At 47.0% G+C, this 23,185-nt stretch overlaps 1 protein-coding gene across 1 annotated transcript in view; it reads left to right on the forward strand.

The window, feature by feature from the left end:
• LOC119402432 (ATP-binding cassette sub-family C member 3) overlaps positions 1–23,185 on the forward strand; it is a 311,062-nt gene that overhangs the window by 234,408 nt on the left and 53,469 nt on the right. Inside the window, exons 19-22 of the mRNA XM_037669579.2 lie at positions 3,169–3,315; positions 11,579–11,737; positions 13,688–13,854; positions 21,931–22,125. Of these exons, the coding sequence (XP_037525507.1) occupies positions 3,169–3,315; positions 11,579–11,737; positions 13,688–13,854; positions 21,931–22,125 (668 nt within the window). The remainder of the gene's footprint in view (positions 1–3,168; positions 3,316–11,578; positions 11,738–13,687; positions 13,855–21,930; positions 22,126–23,185) is intronic.

The following is a 23,185-nucleotide window of genomic DNA, read 5'->3' on the forward strand; positions in this document are numbered from 1 at the left end:
TATCATTAAGGAGTGTGCAGTGGAAGTCGGGGGTACAGTCGTTAAACAGGACACTGGTAAGCTATCCCAAGAGACGAAAAACCTCATTAAGAAACGCCAAGCTATGAAAGCCTCAAATGCAACAGACAAAATAGAGCTGGCGGAGCTTTCGAAGCTAATCAATAGGCGTAAAGTAGCCGACATACGAAAGTATAATATGGAGAGAATTGAGCATGCTCTAAAGAACGGAAGAAGCCTCAAAGCTTTGAAGACAAAACTGTGCATAGGCAAAAATCAGATGTATGCATTAAGGGACAAGGAAGGCAAGGTCACAAACAATATGGATAGAATAGTTGTAGGTAGCGGAAGAGTTCTACAGAGATCTGTACAGCAGCCGAGGCATTCAGGATGATAACGTAAGAAGGAGTAATAGCGCAGAGGAATCTGACATCCCACCAGTATTGACAGGAGAAGTAAAGAAAGCCCTAAAGGAAATGCAAAGAGGCAAAGCAGCTGGTGAGGATCAGGTAACATCAGACCTGTTGAAAGACGGTGGGGAGATTATGTTAGAGAAACTGGCCACCTTGTATACGAAGTGCCTCTCGACGGGGAGGATACCAGAATCTTGGAAGAATGCCAACATCATCTTGATCCATTAGAAAGGGGACGTCGAGGACCTGAAAAATTACAGGCCCATAAGCTTACTGTCCGTTGGCTACAAGCTATTTACAAAAGTACTAATTGCTAACAGAATTAATACGACATTAGAGTTCAATCAACCAAGGGACCAGGCAGGATTTCGTACAGGATTCTCAACAATAGACCATATTCATACTATTAATCAGGTGATAGAGAAATGCGCGGAATACAACCAACCCCTATACATAGCCTTCATAGATTACGAGAAGGCATTTGATTTGGTGGAGACATCAGCAGTCATGCAGGGACTGCGGAATCAAGGCATCGACGAAGCCTATATAAACATAATGGAAGAAATCTACAGCGGATCCACAGCCACTATAGTCCTCCATAAAGAAAGCGACAGAATCCCAATAAAGAAGGGCGTACGGCAGGGAGACACGATCTCTCCAATGTTATTCACCGCGTGTTTACAGGAGGTTTTCAGGGCCCTAGATTGGGAAGAGTTAAGGATAAGAGTTAATGGAGAGTATCTCAGTAACCTGCGATTCGCTGATGACATTGCATTGATGAGTAACGCGGGAGACGAATTACAGCTCGTGATTACCGAACTGGATACGGAAAGTAGAAGAGTAGGTCTGAAAATTCATATGCATAAAACTAAAGTAATGTGGAACAATCTTGGCAGAGAACAGCGCTTTGCGATAGGTGGCGAGACAGTGGAAGTTGTAAAGGAGTACGTCTACTTAGGACAGGTAGTAACCGCGGAGACGAACCATGAGAGTGAAATAACTAGAAGAATAATGATGGGATGAGGCTCATTCGGCAAGCATTATCAAATCATGAATGGTAATCTACCACTATCCCTCAAGAGGAAGGTATATAACAGCTGCATCTTACCGGTACTTACCTACGGAGCAGAAACCTGGAGACTTACAAAGAGGGTTCAACTTAAATTGAGGACGACGCAGTGAGCGATGGAAAGGAAAAGGATAGGTGTAACCTTAAGAGACAGGAAGAGAGCAGAGTGGGTCAGGGAACAAACGGGGGTTAAGGACATCATAGTTGAAATCAAGAAGAAATGGATATGGGCCGGGCACGTAGCACGCCGGCAGGATAACCGGTGGTCATTAAGGGTAACTAACTGGATTCCAAGAGATGGCAAACGCGTGAGGGGGAGACAGAAAATTAGATGGGTAGATGAGATTAAGAAGTTTGTAGGTATAACGTGGCAGCAGAAAGCACAGGACCGGGTTGATTGGCCGAACATGGGAGAGGCCTTTGCCCTGCAGTGGGCGTAGACAGGCTGATGATGATGTTGATTCGGCCCCATATGTGCTCGTGTGTGCGATTCTGAGGGAGCCGTCGTTTGTGCTCGAAAATACGTAATCGAGCTTATTCGGTAGAATATTACTGCGTGTTTTAAAGCATAACTGTATACGTGTGCTGGCTGCTGTGTTCGAGAGCCCCCTCTCACCGTTTCCCGTGTTTCCTTCGCAATGGCCGTCTATTTCTACTTCCCGCTTCATTCTGTCAAAGGCGAAATATTTCCTATCGATTCACAACTGAACGCCGATCACCGGTAAAAAGCGCGTCGCAGAAGTGCACGCGCTTCCTGAACTGGAAGTACCGTAGCAGACGACGCGCCGTTTTGCTATCCACCTATTATTCCTAAATGCCGTAGGCCCCTGCTGAACCAAATAAAATGTGCTGCCACCTGAATTTCGTTTTTTATTGAAGCTTTTGTTAATGAAAAACTCATAAAATTCGGGTGCTCAGAAAACAAGATTTTTTTAGTTAGAAAATGGTAGAAACTATTATTCTTTTGATTCATAAGAGTGCCCACGGTACGTCAAACAAATATTTTGACACTTGTAACTGTGAAGAATTTTTCAGAAACGCTCCTTTAAACAAAAAGTTTAAAAAATATAACCTTGTACTTTCGGAACGTTTGAGTATTTTCGCACGAAGTGTAAAATAAGTCTAGTAAATGACGTGCGCTGCTACCGTGAAATATGTCGTTTATGCAATAACGACTTAGTCGTGGCGAGTAAGCTCTTCAAGAGTCGCCTTGTTTAAGACTGACTGGTGCCGAGTCACGAGGTGTGTGGTCCCTTTTCGCTTCGTCGCTCTCTCCTTTGTCCTTGCAGCGGACGCTGCAAGGCTTGCTCCGATGCAGGCGCTTTGCAGATGACACCGCTGCGCGGACGGACAGCGGAGATTTCTCCCCAGAAGTGACAATGTGGCTTGTCATCAGAGAATGTCCAGCTGTAGTGTAGAAGATTTGGGCCACAACCGAACGACTATGCCAGAATACCGCTTCTGCTATCTGGACCAGATGACGTGCGTTTTCTGGGGAAAAAAACAGCTCCCTCAACATTTATTGGATCGCGGAGCTTGGGAACCGTGCCATCTTAACGCAAATGCAGCGCGAGAAAGACGAGCAAAAATAAGGAGCAAATACTTCTACGTGGCATAAACAAACAGGAGACACACTTAGTAGTGTACTGTGCAACACGACGTGCTCGTATAGTGACGCCCAACTTGCAGGCGCCGTGGGAGCGGCCCGACTTCAAGCCAGACGACACGTGGCCGACTGCGGGACGTGTGGTCTACGATAACTACTCGACCCGCTACAGGGATGACCTCGAACTCGTTCTCAAAGGCATCAGCTGCGATATTAATCCGGGAGAGAAGGTAAGTGCTTCTTTCTCATTTCGTTCTGAATTTAGGTTTTACTGGTTGGTCTGTACCTTTGTCGTGTGCAAATGGACGCGCGTCAGAGACTTGTCTTCAAACGTAACTAGTGATTAGAGCCTAGGCCGTATCATTCGAATAAGCAACGTGCGTGCGCGGCTCTCCAAGATGATTTAGGTATGCGATGAGGGAGCTAATACTACGAATTTTGAGACTACTCATTTTCACCGATTTTGGCCGCCATTGCACAAGGCGTTCGAGGTGCTTTTAATGCCTGCCTACCTGGGTATCGCTTCTCTGAAGCATTTCGTGAAGCTGCTCTGACGTCATCGAAAAAGGTGCACGCGTGCAGCACCGCCTGACCACTATGCGCAGCGACGCCCGCGTGCCTATGTTTTAAATGAAAACGGCGTGCAAGGCCAACTTGGTGCAAGAAAGTAGCCAATTCGGTACAAGCAAATGAGCACGATACCCAGTCTCATTGTTTGGTGTTTTCCTTTCCTCGACGCATACATGTAAACCACGGCTTAAGTACGCGAGCACGATAACAATGTTAAGAAGGAAACATGTGGCTAGTTGGCAATCCACTACAGGGATCGTGGGTCCGTGTTTGAACAGTGCACAATAATAGCCAGAAGCAATGACGCGTTTGATAACAGACGCGCAAAAAATCTCTAAACTACAGGATAGGTTCATCTGCCAGCCATCCATTGCCTTCTCCGTAAAAGAGAGTACACACGTGTAAAGATAAATCTCGTGGCATGCGTAGCGTCTTCTGAGCATTTGTACAAAACGTCCCGCAATGTTCGAAATAAGTGTAGCAACTTCGCCTTTCGCGTGTCTCATCGTGGCTTCCTTCGGTCCCTGTTTGTCTCGCGACCTTGTGCCTTCTAATCGCGGAATGCTAGAGCTTCTAAATGGGCGGACACTTGAGCTTGTTTGTTGTACACACTTGAAGAAAAAAATTCGGCAGATCCCACGTACCGTGGGAGTCGATGCTATGCGAAGCATGCGGCGGGAATATGACTGTGGTGTGATTTTTTTACTGAGCGCAACGTTACAAAATGACGCTAAAGATTTGTATAAATTTCATAGGCACACATAACTGTTGAATAGCCGCATATCTGTTATATAACCAACTGTTTACTGTTCGGTAACGCTGCCAAGGGCAACGTGGGTATTACCAACACCAGAAGCGGTAAGCTGACGTGCTTATCCCCCTTACGATGGAGAACACACGCACGTTTCACAAACCTGTGTGCATGGATGGAAGAGGTTCTTCACAGTATTTGAACAAGGTCATCATCATCGTAATCAGTGAGCACCAGCAGCTGGTCATGACTTGTTATCGGATCCGGTCGTGATCACGGTGACGAGGGGTCCATGCATAGTGAAGTATGAGGTATAGTACAGCTGTTGGAAATCGTTGATGTCTCGGTCATTTCGTCGACAAGTTGTCTGTCGATAAAGCCGGCAACATTTCGGAACCAGAAGTCACCCTGCGCGTTGGTGAGGTATAGGCCGTCGAGGCTGGTAGGCCTGGATAGTGCTACGTAGACCAACATCAGTGGATAGCGCTTGCATTCGTAAACTACCTGGGCGTATGTGGCCTACGTAGCCAAGTCTACAAAGCGGCTGTCAATCAATCTGGCAGCATCCTCGGTCAGCATGAGGCCATCGCCCAGCCTCGTAAGAAATGAAGAGGACACTGCGTCGTTCTGGAGGACTAAGTGCACTTTACGATGTGATGATGTGAATGTCATGTGTAACTTTCGTTAATGTATTCCTCCGGGGTCGAGCAATGCTTCAATATAGCTTGTTGAATCATACGAATACAAATGTAATGTTTATTAGACTGCTATAAAAGCGGAGCCAACACTGGAACCACAGATGGTAATTTGATGTGACGCCTGTATCGTAGGAGTACACATCGTAGGAATATCATGTAGTGTTTGTTACTTTCTTGTAAAATTAGATAGCAAGCATCACAACCACAATTGACGTCGCACCAATACTACGCCTCCTTAGGCTGTTTTTCCAAACCAGTTTATTGACCACGCGTGGCTCTGTGGTAGAATACCTGACTGCCACGCACAAAGCTTGGGTTCGATTCCTGCTGGGATCCTAATTTTCATTCTTTCCGTTAGTCGGGTCAACGCTACCAATGTCGGTTTTTCTTAACGTTCTCGCATTTAAGTTACAAATGTCTGTTCTTGCCGTTCCTGGGTAGATATAAACTGTCAATCACCTGTGGCGCATACCCGTGCACCGCGGCCCGTGGTAAACGGGTATGTGCCACACGTGTCTGGAGGAAAGGGTTTGACGACGTACGCGACAGGATTTTCACGTTAGTCATGTCATGACCAGACAGTCACATTCGTCAAATCCTCTTACCCTCCCATGCCAATATTGGTATACACCCAGTTAAGGAGGCGATCATGAGAGCGCCCAGACGTAGGGGGATAGATAGATAGATAGATAGATAGATAGATAGATAGATAGATAGATAGATAGATAGATAGATAGATAGATAGATAGATAGATAGATAGATAGATAGATAGATAGATAGATAGATAGATAGATAGATAGATAGATAGATAGATAGAAACGCTCAAAGTGCCAAAGGTTCGCTATGAAATGCTTCGCATTTAAAAGCGCAAAAACCAGCAGTACAGCGAAGGCGCACTCACCGCTGACTCGTCAATTTTATTTTGAAAAAAAAAACACCTTATGTCAACATGGTATATACGGTGCGTTGTTTCTTCACAATAAAATTATTGAGAGCCAGCGCTGTGTCCGTCTTCTTCTGTTGTCCAGCGCTGTTGCTTGAAGTAATTATGTTCGATGCTCATCACCAAGATTTAAGGGCTGACCACACGTACGCGTTGCAGCGCGTCAGTGCGTGGCGTTAGAGTGACCTAGAATAGGGGGAGTGTCCAAAGCGCCGCGCGAATACATGGGAGGAGCGAGGGCCTTTTGCGGTGAACTTCCGCGCCGCGGCGCTGCCATGCCGGACCCGTGGGCTTTCTCCGCGGCGAAGGCAGCGTCAAAGCGGTGAGCGTCTGCTACGCGCGTCATATTTTGGCCGCTATTAGCTAAAATTGTGGAAATTTGGGCAATATTTAATACTGCGTCACTGCAACATAATACTGCAGCGACTCATCACACAGATAACTCGTTTGTTAGTTTGTGTGTCGTGAAACGGAGATTTTGTATATATATCTTTTCAGCTGGTTTGTCACCGCATTGGTCCACACTTCCGCGGCTGTTTGAGGAACGCATCCTGCGCGCACTTCATCGTGAGAAAAGGCGCTTAAGTCACTTTCGTGTGGAATGACGAACGTAAACTTGCTGCAGGAGAGAATAAACTGGAGTTAACCAGGAGAACGTAGCACATAATGCACGTAGTAACTAGCTTCATATCCTGTCTTTTATTTCGTGCATTCGATTTGTTTTACAAGGCTGCCTCCGGAGCTCTGCTGTTTCAAGGCATTTCATGCGAAGCCGAATGTGTCAGTCGGCGTGGCCGCGCTACCGAAAGTAAAAAATTACTCGCGTCTCGTTCACGTGGTATACACGAAAATTGGCACGGAGGGGCAGAATGTATGTATGCCCAACACGACCGATAGGTCATGGCATCACTAACGTGACATTGCCATTTGCGTAACGACTAACAATAATATTATGGTGTGTGGCGCGCAAACCCGCTTGTAGCCACAAATAACTCTGACGATGTGTGGTCTGACGATTTGTTTCCGTAAGGTTATAAAAAACGTGGTGGTCACCAATATCGATGTAAACATGTTAGACTTACCCATACATTTTAAAGAACTGACCGCATAGGTAAAATGTATGCGAAAAAATTACATGAAAAAAAAACATGGTCCCTTATGCATTCGCCTGAGATGACTCGAAAACGAAAGCCATCTTTTTCGTCAGTCGATGCATTGATCCCCCCCCCCACCGCTCCTCTCCGAAAGCTTTCTTCTGTACATAACGTGCTTTCGGACTGCCGACAGGATCGAAGGCATTGCAAGCTTTCTGCACCTCACCTGCTTTTACGTTGCCTCCGTGATTGGCCCCCGATCACGGAGGCAATGCAAAGCGACCATGTCATGTGATGGCGCCATCATATGGCGTCACGTTGAATGACGTCATAGTGACGTCACAAGTTCTGTTGACGTCATCGCGTGATCATTTTGTGCATCGCTCATGTTGGCTACGCGGGACGCCGACGGTCAATTTTCGTGTTTGATGAGGCATCTAAGGCTCTACCTTAAAAAAAGCTAGACAAGTCAAAGTAAATGAATAGATAACAGTGCAACATCGTGTATGCCTCACTTCATGTTACGAGCGATCGCCCGAAAACAAACGTGATTGTCAGTTCAGAGCAGCTGATTGCGCGCGTCTGTGGGACAAAAGAGGCGCATGTTGCATTTTTTTCAGGCTAGGTACATAAGGGATCTCTGCATTTGAACAATTTTCTAAAGTGATTGAGATATTACACTTCTATTTGTCAATTTCTTACTGTATTTTCGTTCAGGCAACTTGTACAGCAAGAATGGGGGCATTTGTAACTTTGTTTCATGATATCTGGATATTTGTAAAGCATTTTCTATATTACGCCTTTTATGCAAAAACTTGTGGAATATGGTTAGTTTACCTGGCATTGCTTGTCTTTCAAATGTTTGCGCACGGTGAGCCTTGTTGTACGCTACCTCAGAAGCGAAAATAAGCCAACAGCATTGCGGTCGTATGGCCGTCTCTACTCTTATTTTTTTTTCTTTTTTGTTTCCCTTGCGTCTTCCTGGTGTGCTCCGTCCATAATAAAGAGCTAGTGGAGGCTAACGAATTGTCGAATAAGGCGGTGTGCATGTGGCTAGAAAACCAGTGGCGACTACCGAGTAAAAAGCTAGTAGTTTGAAGCGGTCGCTGCGCGCAAGTATTTCAGCTGACTGCGCGTGCAATTTACTTTTTTTATTACTCTTAATTCGAGCATGCGTGATGCTATTGCCCGATTACTCGTGCGAATAAGGTTTTGTTTTTCGTTCTTTGCTTGTGCGTGCCCGTTTTGCGCGTTTTTACGCACGCATCAACGTTCTCGATCTCTTTGACCGGAACTAGGCCACGCTGATGCCGCTTGACACACGATTTTTTGGATTCTGTTGTTGCCCCAGCACTAACACAACGCTTAAAGATGGATAAGCTCCATTTCCCACCGCCTTATAAAAGTTAAGTAGACTTCAGGTGCCCTGTGTGGAAACGCGGCGCAAAAAACTACAGCGCGTAGCAGACGCCCCTCGCTTCCCGCGCGCTTCCCGAGCGCGGAAAGCCCACGGGTCCGGCGCAGCAGCGGCGCGGCGCGGGAGTTCACGGCAAAAGGCCCACGCGGGAGCCGGCGCTTTGGACACTCCCCCTGTTCTAGGTCACTCTAGTGGCGTCTACACTCGCGCCGCGCCCTCTCCTTATGGAGGGAGAGCGCGCGCGACTACACGAAGCTGCGCGCTCTCCGTAGGGAGAGGGCGCGGCGCGTGCCTGTGCTCAGGCCTTTAGGCGTAGTGCCTTATTCCTTTCCTTCAACCACAACCACCCACGCCACTTCGGTCACCTACGGCAAGGCGCACGGTGGGCTGCGCGGCCCCGCTGGAAAAAGCATACTTCGAGCAGCTGACAGGGATTAGCACGAGCTTGCGCAAAAACAAGGGCCAAAAAAGATGCGCCTGTTCGTTCGTCCTCAAACTTGCTCCAAATATCACGTGACATCTGCAAGCAGTGCCTGATTAGTACAGAGGTAATAATTTTGTGCTCACTTTTTGTTGAAGCCACAGACGGCACGCTTTGTTCTCAGCAGCGGCCGCGTTTCCTTTCGCCCGAGTTTACGCTGCACGAGACATTGTTGCCGTCGCATTCATTGTTTCGCCTTTGTGGCGAAGATGAGTTTTTGCCGCAGACGTTGTTCTCACCGTTGATTTCACGACAGTCTGTCTTAAACTGCAGTTAAACCTATCTCGACATAATCGGGAATGAACAAAAACTTCTTTCTTCACACTTTATCTTTATGAACTTTCTTCACACTTTATCCTAATTACAACGAATAACATCCCCTGTACTTTGTTTGCCATTATTGTCTGTTAGTTCTCACCACATACACATGTTACTTGCTTACTGAAAAACCAAAAAGACGCGTACCATCAAGGAAAAGGTAAGGACAGGACAGAAAGGGCGTCACTCGCAACTAACTTTATTCCCAGAACATCAGCGACATATATAACCATAGCGACCCTGCGCGCGCACATCGCGTCTTTTGGTTTTTCAGTAAGCATGTACCAACTAGCCCAACAAAAAGTTCTATCATGTTACTTGCGTTTAGCAGCAAGTGTGGTGCCACGGCGGAGGCCTTCTTGTCAGTTTCTAAAAGCTACTCTTTTTTTTTTTACATGGGAAGGTGGTAAAAAATCGGGCGCATTCATTGGTTCTAAAGTGGCGTCTATACTTGGTAATATATTTTTGTTTGCTGTTGAGCGCGCTATAGAAAGGCAGGTACAGGGAATAGGTAAGATCCTTCGTTACGTTGATTTTTCTTATCATCCAACCGAATAATGCTTGCCCTTCCCGACTTCGTGTCGTGATGAATGAATATTGTCAAAGGCCTGCTGTTTACCTTTCTCGTTTGAATCGCCCATCAATGGTACCACTCAGTTTTTAGATATGAGCTTATAAGCTGGGCCGGAACATCTATACTGGTGCTTTTCGCCGCGTTCAATAATATCGCTCCTGAGCTATTGTTCTGGGAATCTAAAATAGTTAACGAGCGGCATTGCATACAACTCTTTAAACTCTGGCCTAATTAAGTCTTGCCAGTATCAAATCGAGGTCAGCTTTCGGGAACAATCAGTTTGGATAAAGAATGCTCGCTTCCTAGTTTCAATTCTATCATTCACTTCGCTCATTTTGCAGGAATCATTGAAGCTGTCCGCTTCCCGGCCTGGGCAGCGCACAAGCTCCAGCATTAGGCCTAATAAACTTGCAGTAATCTCAGACGTTCACATTGCCTCAAGAAGATTGCACAAGGCTTTAACGTAAATGTTGTTTTTTCTGCTCGTGGTAAAGTTCGAAGAGCTTGTGCCAAGATAACAAGACGGGCCAGTCGCAAAAGAACGTGTGCTCCGTCAATCATCGCACTCGTTTTGTGTCATCTGCGTGCGGGTAGTGTAGTTTATCGCGTCCCGCTAACTTGTAGCAAAACATACATTGGACAGGCCTGCCTTAAGGACAGGCTACACATTAAAGGGCTCACCTGCTTCGCATTAGCCATAGAGTTTCCTAAAATTAACTAGAAGGGACTCTGGCGCTGCGATCGTTCAGCTACCATGGGAATGATGGGTAGTACACAAATTTGCCTATAGTCTTCGTGCTTGCGGCTTCAAGCGTACTTGTGGCTTTGTTTAATGCTGTGTTTTGGCGTTCGTTTCGGATAAAAGAATGGATCATTGTGAACTTTGTGACCAGATTTGAATTGGTGAGCCTAAAAAAAGTTAAAGTGGTGAAGTGGAACTGCTGACTTTTGCTGAACTTCGTTTTTCGACAAAGCGGATGCAGCCGACGCGGAGCCAAACGGAGCCGAAAGAACGAAGTTTAGACAAATTTGTGTACTACCCATAATTCCCATGCTGGCTGAAGCGTCATGCGTTGCAGCTCCCATAGACACTGGCGCCAGAGTTCCCTCTAGTAAGTATTGTAGGAAACTCTATGGCATCAGCCTTCTCGATTTTGCCCACGTGGTTCTAAACCTTTTGTTCCATGCCCCGCATGTCATCTTCGGGTCGAAGATCACGTGACACCATAAACGCTTATAGAAAAAAAAACACGATCTTTGCATTTCGGCCCCATCCACCTATCTCCATTATTGCGAGCCTGCTCGAAAAATGTGACAAATATCTGCAACGTCCGACTACTTGCATTCCGCGTCCGTCGTCGTTCTTCTTCTGGCGTTTCCGTCTTTTCGCGCTGCTTTACCAAAATGAAGAGCAGCCCACGGGAACTCTTGAGGTGGCATTATCGTCTGCTAGACAAGTTCTCACGCTGCCGATTATGCAGCTTGCACTGGTCATAAGCATAACCACTTATTTTATATTACCCTGCGGATTTCAACTGTGCATGCCTCGTAGCCTTAAATGCTTCCTGTGACCTGCTGCTTATGGGGAACCGTCGCCATACTATAATCTCTCAGGGGAGTCGCATGCACCTTGTATCGCCCCACAGATCGGCATCGTCGGACGAACTGGTGCGGGAAAGTCCTCGCTCACGCTCTCTCTGTTCCGGCTCATCGAGGCAGCCGGAGGCGCTATTTGCATCGACGGCGTCGACATATCCTACCTGGGCCTCTACGACCTCCGCTCCAAGCTTACAATTATTCCCCAGGTACGACACCCTGTGAATAACGAGTCTGCTATTTGCGCAGAAAATGCGACGAAAGAGAACGCGTACAAGGCTCTGGTTCATGGCTTTTGCTGTACTCACTAATTTTTGTTCCAGTTGAACTGCATATGTCTGCTCACGAGTACCAACACGACTTTTACATATTTTTGGTGTTTTTGTACTTGGTAGACTAAATGTTTTAATAGGTAGCGGTCACTCTAAATCAGTTACTCTTTGTTCTACAAGTACAAACCGCTAGTTTATTCGCGAAAGACGCTTGCGAACAGCAGATGCAGCTTTTATTATTTGTAATAGGCGCGAAGGACAGCAGTCGTGGGAGGTTACAGCCTAAAGGATTCGCTTGTTTTTTTTTTTTTTAGACAGGCAAAACTGGACGCTGTGTACTGGGCTCGTGCCTGAATGGGGCGATGAACTTTTTTTTTTCAGATCGAGTAGACTGAAATATGGTCCGATAAATGCAAGACTGTGGGCGTGTCCGCCATCTTCTGTTGGGCACAGTCGCGAAACAGTCTGGCAGCATTATAAGAGCGGTAGTCGTTGCAGGTGGTTTCAGGCCGAGAAAACGCCGCATTTTTCTTCATCTAACGGTCTCAACTGCACTTCAACAAATGGAGGTGAACACGAGTATTGCGCGCTCAAAATCTCACCCGGACGGCAGTTGCAAGAGGTGCATTGCTTTGCACCTTAGGCCGAACCACGTTGTGCTGCGACTCGGCACTTATGCTATGCGTTCGTGGAAGTTCTTCGTTGCCGAGGAGATGGCTAGGTCAAACTTTTAAAATTCGGCAGATCGCACGCCTTGTAGGAATTGGTTTTATGCGAAGCAGTCAGCGAGTAGTTCTATGCTGCATTTCTTGGCTTTGAGCTTGGCTCTTGGCTTAGAGTGGATCGACGTGTTTTTGTAAGTGTAGAAATTGTGTGCACATCGTGGGCTTACCAGGAAAGTCCACCACACCGGCGTTTAAAGGGTAACTTATGGTCACAAAGAGGTCTAGTATTGATGGGTATAGTGCTGATGACAGGTGTGGCTTTAAGGCAAGCTCATGTGACCAACAAGTTCTTGTGGCGCGAGCAGGCAAAGCAGTGCTTAGCATGGAATAGGAAAGAAAATAACGGAGAGGTGACTGAGCAATCGTTAGTAGTCCATCTTCTTTCGCGAGGCCGAAATCGGTAACACCAACCAGTCACATTCCTGAGTGAAGTAGTTTTAATTGTAGTTGGTTCCTTATTTCGTGAGTTCCTGCAGACTAAGTGAACTTTCTGTCATTCTAATGTCTTGCGTAGACTCCTATTTTAAGCGAGGTGAGGCTAGAATGATAGCTCGGGCTAGATGACGATTCATTATCGACACGTTTGCTGCACAGCGCTGCTGCACTGTGCAAGCACGCCGCCTGTGTTGTCCTCTGTCCTCGTTCATGTTGCGCTGTAAAACATGCCGATATAAGTGAGATGATTAATTTTATAAATGCGCGCGGTGCAATGCAATGTTAAGCGAACGCACCCGTACACTGTTCTACAGTTCGATTTACCATAACCAGAGTCGTTTTTGTGTGGCGAATGCCTGTTATAATGCTAATAACTGTGATCTGCAGCTGCACCGTTCTCAAGGAGTGGCTACCGGCCGCGGCCCGTTTAGTAGTTACGGTGCTGACCCGATATTCCGGGCTTCGATCCGGCCGCGGTGGCAGTATTTCGATGGAGGCGAAATAATATAGGCCCGTGTACTGTGCGATATCAGTGCGCGTTAAAGAACACCAGATGGTGTAAATTTCTAGGAGCGTATCTCATAATCTCACAAAATCCTAATGTTACGCTTTTGTCTGAACAATACGGTAGCTTTGGTAGGCAGAACCCCCCGAATTATTACTGTTACTACTGTTCTGAAAGAGTGGCATGCTACTCACAAACCTTGATATCATCCCATGCTCTCAGGACCCCGTGCTGTTCAGCGGCACCCTTCGCTCCAACCTGGACCCCTTCGACAACATGAGGGACGACGAGCTGTGGCGAGCTCTCGAGCACTCGCACCTCAAGGAATACGTGGCCGGCCTCGAGAAAGGTCTCCAGCACAACATTACAGAGGGCGGTGAAAATATCAGGTGCGAGAATGGTCTCCTCTTGTGTTGTGCAAGTGCAGAGCGGCACATCTCGAGCTATGCAGGCGCGCTCTGCTTGGAACTTGGTCTTGTCCACCTTCAACTGTGGGGATTGGCCAAGAATTGAGTGGTTTTACAAAATGCTATAATATTTTAGAAGGGAACTTGCCTCTCGGCATGAATAGAGTAGAGCAGAGTAGATCCTATAAACTCTGGCACACACCCACGCTGGGGGATTGGCCAAGAACCGGATAGTTTTTAAAAAATAATTGTTAAAGTAAAGCGGAATTTTTTTCTATTTAAGAGTAAAAAGTAAAATTTAAAAAAAAATTAAGAATAGAATAATAGAAAATCATATAAACAATGAAGCGGAGAATTTGAATAAGAAATAATAACGAAATTTGGAAAAGTAGAAATACAAGAGTAAAGATTGATTCTATAGCCTAAATCTCTGTGAACCTTTAAGAAACTCGTGCAGGGCATCGGCAATCTTCTCGTCACTCTATCCAAGAGACAAAGCCCCGAATGAAAGTACATTTGGTGCACTTAAATCCAATCTAAGGAGTCGGAAGGCGGTACCTAAAGTCAATTTGCGCAAGGAAGAGCACCTGTTACAGCGAATCAGATAATGTTCTGTTGACTCATGTACTCCGCAAAAAGAACAATTAGGGGAAGCTGCCAGACCAGCTCTGTGTGAATAAAAATTTAGGTATGTAGTCTGACAACGTAGTCTGAACAACTATTGTCGTTTACTTCGTTCACTTCTGACCATCTGAGAGCGCGTGCTCCCTAACCTTACTTTTGGCCTGTAAATTTTGACGCACGTGCATCTTGTGTTTGTAACGATTGCGCAAGTTCACTGCAGTGTAAAGGCACAGTCTAAGTACGAACTTGAGTAAACGAACAGCGTGCTAAGCTTCCCATCTGAGACCCGCTACGGTAGTCTAGTGCTTATGGTGCTCGACTGCCGATTCGAAGGTCACGGGAGCGCATCCCGGCCGTGGCGGCCGCATTTTCGATGGAGGCGAAAGTGCTGCAGGCCTTCCATCTAGGTGCGCGTTAAAGATGGTTGAAATTTCCGGATCCCTCTATTACGGCGTCCCCCATATTTGCCAAGTTAAATTCCAACAATTATAATAAAATTTCCCATAAGGTAGTGTAATAATAATGCAAAAGTTTCATCCTCGATTATTGAAGAGATTATTGAAGTGAGATTATTGAGCGAATTCTATTGCGAGATGTGTAAAGTTGAGCGTGCGTAAGCTTTATCCGTAAAGGAACTTGATTTCCTTGGGCGGTCAACATGTGTTCAGTGAAGTGCTGATGTGTACTTGTAAACTGAACGATTTGAAATGGGCTTGAACTGCGTTCTTTTTTTTGTTGGTCACGTGCGCTGTGTCACACGTTCAGTTGATTTTTGGTCATGTGTGCAGCGTCACGTGTGCTGTGAGCGAGTCATATAGGGTTATGGAATAAACAGCTAGAAGTTGAACTTTTAGCGCTCATCCTCTCATTTCCTGCTCAAAATAAGCTGCGCTATAGGAGAACATTGTAATGCACCAACTTGGCCGATCTGCAGAAGTTGAGTTTGTGCTAATGAGGCGGCTTGGGTGGATATATGTACCCATTTCATGTTGGGAAAGACTGTACATGACGTTTCCCAAGCGAACCTTGGTCGATGCTGCAAACGTTGAAGTTTGTTACGTCAGCCTCCTGTTGCTCCCGCACGAAGACGCATCGCCTCGTTGACGGAAATGTGTCGCAGAGTGTGACAGTCCATTGTCGCTGTCACGTGACACCACAGGGCCGATGAGGGGTCGCTCAGCTCCACTACCACGAGAGGGGGAAAGGTAGGCGCCTTGTTGACTGCCAGTAACCCACTCGCTTGCCCGTCGCCCGAGTTCTCAACAGAGTGAAACGTCACTAAGTTTAGCCGAGCTGAAATCGGCTGACCTCTGACCCCAGCATCGCGAAAGTAAATGTTTGAGGTCATCGAGTGAAGTGTTTGCTGGTGCGACGAGGTCTAATGCACGCGAATGCTCCGCGTTGGCTCACACGCGCTTCCTCCGGAACGCTTGGTCTTTCTCCTTCTCCGTCTGGCCTCTAGATGGCGTTGCTTTGCGCGGGCAGAATGGATTTCGAATCGACAGGCGGTTAGACGATAATCTGTTTGTTCTTACCCAGTGTATAGAAATATCGAAAATAGAAAACAGACCCTTATACGTAGCTTATCTAGATATTACCGGGGCGTATGACAACGTTAATCAGGAATTTTTGTGGGATATATTGAAAGAAGTGGGTATAGGTGACGACTGTATACAGCTTTTGAGGAAAATATACCGAGAAAATAGAGTTTGTATAGAATGGGAAGGAATAAGTAGCAAGGATAGCGTTGAAATTAGCAAGGGGCTGAGACAGGGATGTCCTTTGTCCCCGCTGTTATTCATGCTGTACATGGTGAGGATGGAAAAAGCGCTAGAAGGTAGCAACATTGAATTTAATTTGTCACACAAACAGGTCGGCACGATGGTTGAGCAGAAGCTTCCAGGTCTATTTTATGCTGATGATATTGTCTTATTTGCGGAGAGTCAAGATGATACACAGTGACTGGCAGATATATGCGGAAGGGAATGTGAGGCTCTAGGACTAGGATTTAGTGCAACAAAATGTGGATTGATGGTATTCAATGATCACGAAGACCATGCGGTATTTATACAGGGCCAAAAAATACCGAGGGTAAGCGAGTACAAGTACCTCGGAGTATGGGTAAATGAGGGGGACCGATATATGGAGGTACAAGAGAAAGCATCGGTAGCAAAGGGAAAGAGGAATGCTGCAATTATGAAGCACAGAGCTTTATGGGGATACAATAGGTACGAGGTGCTTCGAGGGCTGTGGAAGGGTGTGATGGTCTCGGGGCTTACATTTGGGAACTCAGTGGTGTGCATGAAGTCAGAGGTACAATCAGGAATGGATGTAAATCAAAGGACGGTGGGCCGCCTCGCGTTGGGCGCTCACGGGAAGACGACAAATGAGGCTGTAAAGGGTGATATGGGATGGACAGGCTTTGAAGTCAGGGAAGCTCAGAGCAAAATGAGATTCGAAGAGAGGCTGAGGAAAATGAAGAACAATAGATGGGCAGAGAAGGTTTTCAGGTATTTGTATAGAAAAAGCGTTGACACGCAGTGGAGAAAAAGAACTAGGAGGCTCATCAGTAAATATACGGCTAGCAGTGCGGGCGATATGGCAACAAGGAGCATTAAGCGGAAGGTCAGAGAGGCGGAGAGGACTTATTGGATGACAGCGATGGAAAAGAAGCCGGCTCTGAGTAACTACCGAAAGGGAAAAAACGAAATAAGGAGGGAAAGGTTTTATGATAATTCAAGGGGAAGCGCTTTGCTGTTTGAAGCAAGGTCGGGCTGCCTTAGAACGCGTAGTTATAAAGCGAGATTCAGTAACGAAGAAGAACAATGTACATGCTGCGGGGGAACTAAGGAAACGATGGAACATGTACTGATTGAATGTGGCGATATTCACCCAGGTATACGTGTGGGCACGAGTCTACATGAAGCCTTGGGGTTTAGGGACAACAATGGAAAGCTGAACAGTTCCGCGATAGAAATAAGTAAGAGACGGTTAGAGTATTGGTGGCAGAAAAGTAGAGATAAAGTACAAAAAATAAATAATGGGGGAAAATAAGGGCATTCTGCCTCAAGAGGCAGACAGATGGACCGTGAATTTATATTTTTTGGTATAATAACATAGATTTAATCAATGTAGATAAGGTATTAAGCCAACTTGAAACAAGGAAGTTTTTGTTTTCGAGCCTGGTGGCAGACATGTCACCGCCCAGTTATAAAGGGGACGCTCATAGCATCCATCCATCCAGTAGACAGATTTAATTGAAGTACTGACATTAGGCCAACATTAAAAAAAGGAGGAATAGAGGAACAAGATTTTTTTTTTGTCGAGCCTGGTGGCACACTTGTCACCGCCCCGTTATGAAAGGGACGCTGTCTCACAAGGCCGTTGTGGATGGATGGACGCTCATAGCATCCATCCATCCAGTAACACGTTGCTAGTATGACGTCTCAGTTGTAACGACGTTTATTAGGTCGCAAACTCGGGAGCGAACAAGCGCCACGGACACGATGATGAAGAGCACGAACCCGAAGATAGTGATGATGATGAAAGACAAACGCGTGATGATGATGATTACAATAAAGCAGAGATGAACAAGGAGTGCATAATAGATTTATTTATTTATTTATTTATTTATTTATTTATTTATTTATTTATTTATTTATTTATATCCACAATACTAGCATGTTGCGCGGGACGAACGCCAAGGCGGGTAGTAGAGGGCGTTCGGAGTACCGGAAGATAGTGCAGTCAGGTGGGTGGATGGAGATTCAGGTGGCATCGACCGGAAGTGGATCGGCGGCGCAGCAGCAACCAACGCGTACGATGGCAGCGGCAACGTCGAATTTGCGTCGCTGGGAGGCGCGGCAGCAACGCGCGCGTACGTTGGTGGGCGAGGAGCATCTGGCTGGACGTGCGCTGGACAGGTCAAGGATGTTAGTTCCTCCCTGATGATGTCTCCCAAGGCCGTTGCTGAAGGCTGTGCAGGGGACTGTGAAGGTCGGGATAAACCCATTGACCGCAGTTCTTTGCGTATGATCTCCCTGATCATGTCGCGTAGGTCATGGTCCGCCGTAGGACGGTGTTCGACAGTGCCCGGTTGCAGGCGGACGCAGTCAAGTTCATCGAGGCGCTGACACGTTGTGACGACGTCAGCGACAGCAGACGGATTCTGAACAGCGAGGGCATTGAAGGCAACAGGCCCTATACCCTTCAGAATGTGCCGTAGTCTGCCTGACTCCGTCATCGATGAGTTGACACACCGGCAGAGCGCAAGGACATCCTCGATGTACGATGTGTATGACTCGCCGGGATGTTGTGTGCGAGCATCGAGGGTCGTCTTCGCGAGAGCGGATCGAACTGCAGGTGTGCCGAAACCTTGGGCCGCTTGAAGCCAGGCCAGTCGATGAAATAAATCTCGTGGCTGAAGAACCATGTCTTCGCAACACCCGTGAGATAAAGGGAGACGTGACGGAGCTTGTGAGGACCGTCCCACAGATTGGTAGAGCTCACTCGCTCATAATTCTCAATCCAATCCTCCAGATAATCTCCGTGGAGACCGGTGAAGATCGGCGGCTCACGCTGGAGGTTGTTGGTGACGTAGAGAGATGAGGCTTGCGGCGCCGGGATGGGAGCGGCATGGGCGTCGGCCGGCTGGTTCTGCGCCATGCTGGGGGACAGTGGGTGCAAGCTGCGGCCCGAACGAAGCTCCAGCGAGTACACGGGGCGAGAATACCTGACCGCCACGCAGAACGCTTGGGTTCGATTCCTGCTGGGATCCTAATTTTTATTCTTTACATTCGTAGGGTCAACGCTGCCGATGTCGGTATTTATTAACGCTCTCGTATATGAATTACCAATTCTCGCCGTTCCTGGGTAGATATAAACTGTCAATCGCCTGTGGCGCATGACCGTACAACGCGGCCCGTGGTAAACGGGTATGTGCCACGCGTGTCTGGTGGAAAATGCTTGACGACGTACGCGACAGGATTTTCGCGTTATTCATGTCCTGACCAGACAGTCACATTCGTCAAATCATCTTACCCACCCATGCCAACTTTGGTGTACACCAAATTAAGAGGCGATCACGAGAGCACCCAGACGTAGGCGTCTAGATAGATAGATAGAAACGCTCACAGTGCCTTGGTTTCGCTAAGAAATGCTTCGCATTTAAAAACTCGCCCAAAACTGTACGTCATCAACTGGTATGTGTCGTTGAAGGAACGCTATCTCGGTTTCTCGTAAGCTAATCGAGGAGTGGCTCATGCACCTAGAACGTTCCCGGCTGATATGAAAGGCTTCGGTGATCTCCCTCTGAGTTTCCCATGGTGCCACTGTCGTCCTTTCGAACAGGGGCCGGCTTCCACTCTACTTGCACTCTTTGTAAGGCATGGCCAAGTGTGTGAAAGGCTTGGAGGAGTTGTTATTACGCTCTCATAAGCGTGTATTCAGACACCTCGTGGTCTGCCCGCCGTACACCTTCCCGCATGACAGGGGCAGTCTGTAGACGATGCGCAAGGCACAAAATGCTTGGCGTGTTTCACGCTGCATGCCTTGTCATTTCGTGCCGGACCTTCAGCACTGAATGCTGTTTGAGCAATGCTGTTTAATGTGTAAATGAAAAGATTTATTTACCTTTTGCGTTCACTTTCGTGGATAGTGACCTTCTGTGAACGTAAAAGGTGACAAAAAACATTGACAAATTGAAGGTCATTACTGAAATTGTGGTTTTCTGTTATTTTTCAGTGAAACATATGCAAGGTGTTTCACGTAAGTAGGTCCAAAATATTTTTAAGTGCGGGGCACTTTAGGGGCCCGGGCTGTCGTATGCTGTCGTCGTCTCACGTAGCTTGGAGTGATGCTGGCAAAAGCACGTATGTGACTTGTTATATGCCTTGTCATTTCGTGCCCGATCTTCAGCACGCCTGCTGATATCAGAGGAAATCTGCCCGACCTTTCGTATCGCGGAAAAGACAACGCCAGTGCTGTCTTGACGCCACTCTTCCGAAGCCATGCGATAACCAGTGGGTTTACGGTATCTTAGAAAAGTTTAAGACGCGCCATTGAACAGAAGATTGGGACTAGCACTCTCCTCGGGATGTCAGACGAGTGGCTAAGATGCCATCTGGGTTATCGCATCGCTTCGAGAGGGTGGCGTCAAGATACGACGACGCTGGCGTTGTCTTCTCTGCGAAACGAACGGTGAGGCAGATTTGCTCTGATATCATCAGGCGTGCTGAAGATCCGGAATGAAATGACAAGGCATAGTACGCTACGCGTGATTTTGCCAGCGTTACACCAAGCTACACGAGACGGCGACAGCATACGACAGCCCGGGCCCCTAATGTGCCCCGCACTTAAAAATATTTTGGATCTACTTACGTGAAACACCTTGCACATGTTTCACTGAAAAATAACAAGCAACCATAATTTCAGTAATGACCTTTAATTTGTGAAAGTTTTTTGGGACCTTTTATGTTCACAGAGGGTCACTACCGACGTAAATGAACGCGAAACGTAAAGAAATCTTTTCATTTACACATTAACAGCATTGCTCAAATAGTTGATGATTGATGCAGCGCTAAAGACGAAGACTCAGACTAAAGGAACTCAGAGTGCACGGGACGGGCGCTGTCTCGCAACTGAAAGATTTATTTCGAAAAACAAAACGGGAAATACAGAACAGGGCATAGCAGACATGCGCATAAGTAAAACAGTAAAGCTAATCATTGAACAACAACACGTGCACATTCTTAAGAACAAGTCACTCGATAATGCATGAGCCAAGCAGATATGCAAACACCTTGTCTGTCAAGAAAATCGACGGATGGCTCACGCATGCGTCTCCCATTCTTTTAACGTGAAAGACCTCGACAGCTTCACGGGTTATTTTGCTACTGTGCCTAGACAGGACTATAAATCTTTCAGTAGCGAGACAGCGCCCGTCCTGTGCACTCTGTGTTCCTTTAGTCTGAGTCTTCGTCTCTAGCGCTGCATCAATCATGAATGCATTCCGACTAGCCCAACTTTCCATTCTACTGCTCAAATAGTTGTTGCCTGCCGTTTTTAGGAGAAATCGAAATACTTTCAAACCATAGCGACCAGACAAATTATTGAAGCATTACCTGGCAATTAACGAGAAGACAGTTGCACCAAGCTACCATCACACATGCTCAACAAATGTGAACGCGTTTTCTGGAAGACAAGCGTAAAAAAGGCACAGCACCGATGGGCACACGCTACGCTGGTATTAATCTGCAATAACCATGCTTTCTTTTTCATAACAAACTTGTGCGAGTGCAGCGGTCGTCCTGCCGAGTCCTTTTCTAACTTAGTGTCGCGTTTCAGTGTTCAGGGCATGTTCAGTGTTCAGGCCGTGAAGAGGACTTGTTCCCAACTCGTCCAACAATTTACTAACCTTGTGTCTTCCTATTGCAGCGTTGGTCAGCGCCAGCTGGTGTGCTTAGCGCGAGCTCTACTTCGCAAGTCTCGCATCCTCATCCTAGACGAGGCCACAGCTGCTGTGGATATGGAGACGGACGACCTCATCCAGGCCACGATACGCCGGGAGTTCGCCGACTGCACCACCATCACTATCGCGCACAGGCTCAACACCGTCCTCGATTACGACAGGCAAGTTTGGAGTGAAGTTTTCACGAGTCATGTATATCACCAGAGTCATCTCGCGTTTTGTTGTGCGTCTTTGCTGGCAATCGACAGAACCCTGCTTGTTGCTGCGATAGCATTTGTGAGCAAAGACGCGGAGGCTCATTCCTGTAGTATATTGCAGTGTGCATGTTGTCGTGCAAGTACCAGACAACGGCATGGTCGAACAGGATGTGGCGGCAGACCGCGTAGGCCAGTGGCGCGGCGACATGTGTTGGTTGAGAAGCGGACGGCAACCCCTCGGAGAGCTGCTCCTGTCCGATGGTCGGCGCTAGGCAGTTCGTGGGTGGTCGGCAAATACGACCAACACGAAAGCTGTCGAGTCACTTTTTCGTGGCATATTCTTTTATCTGTGTGTTGTCACCACCGATCGCCAAGGTGGCGAGAGAGTCGTCTGCTTTCGTCGACAACCGAGCTGAGACGCGTTGCTTACCAAGTTCGTCGAAGCTCTCGCATAGTCACAGGCTCGGACACATGTGCGCTGGTCATTCGCCAGCAACATTCGAAAGGCGTCGTCGCCTATGTCTTACAGGATGTGCTTAAACTTCTCTCGTTCGTTCATCGCAGGGTTAAGGCATACGTCTATGGCGTCTTCTACGTAGCTAGTAAAAATTTTGCGCTCTGCATCTGCGCACGTCCACGTAGTAGTGATGCAGAACTATCGGTAAATCCAGTATCGATAGTGTCGATAGTTTTTTTTTGAAACTATCGATAGTGTAAACAAACTATCGATAGTGCTACTATCGACAAACTATCGATAGTGCAATCGGTAGTACCATCATTAATATTACTATAGCGATATTACTGCCACGCGTGTTTATTGCTTTGTTTTGACGTATTCGGGTTTCACCCGCAAAGACTGTCAGCAACGTTTGACGAAGACCGCGCCGTAATGTTTGAGAAGCTTCACAATAGTTTGAGATCATTCTGTTAAGATTACGCGCCGGACGCGAATAATCAAGTTTATTCGAGAGTTTACGCGAGCACCAGCGATAACGCTGGAAGGTTTGATGATTGATGTATAAAG

Source organism: Rhipicephalus sanguineus, chromosome 8 (assembly GCF_013339695.2).
Source record: "Rhipicephalus sanguineus isolate Rsan-2018 chromosome 8, BIME_Rsan_1.4, whole genome shotgun sequence".
In the NCBI taxonomy this organism is placed as follows: domain Eukaryota; kingdom Metazoa; phylum Arthropoda; class Arachnida; order Ixodida; family Ixodidae; genus Rhipicephalus; species Rhipicephalus sanguineus.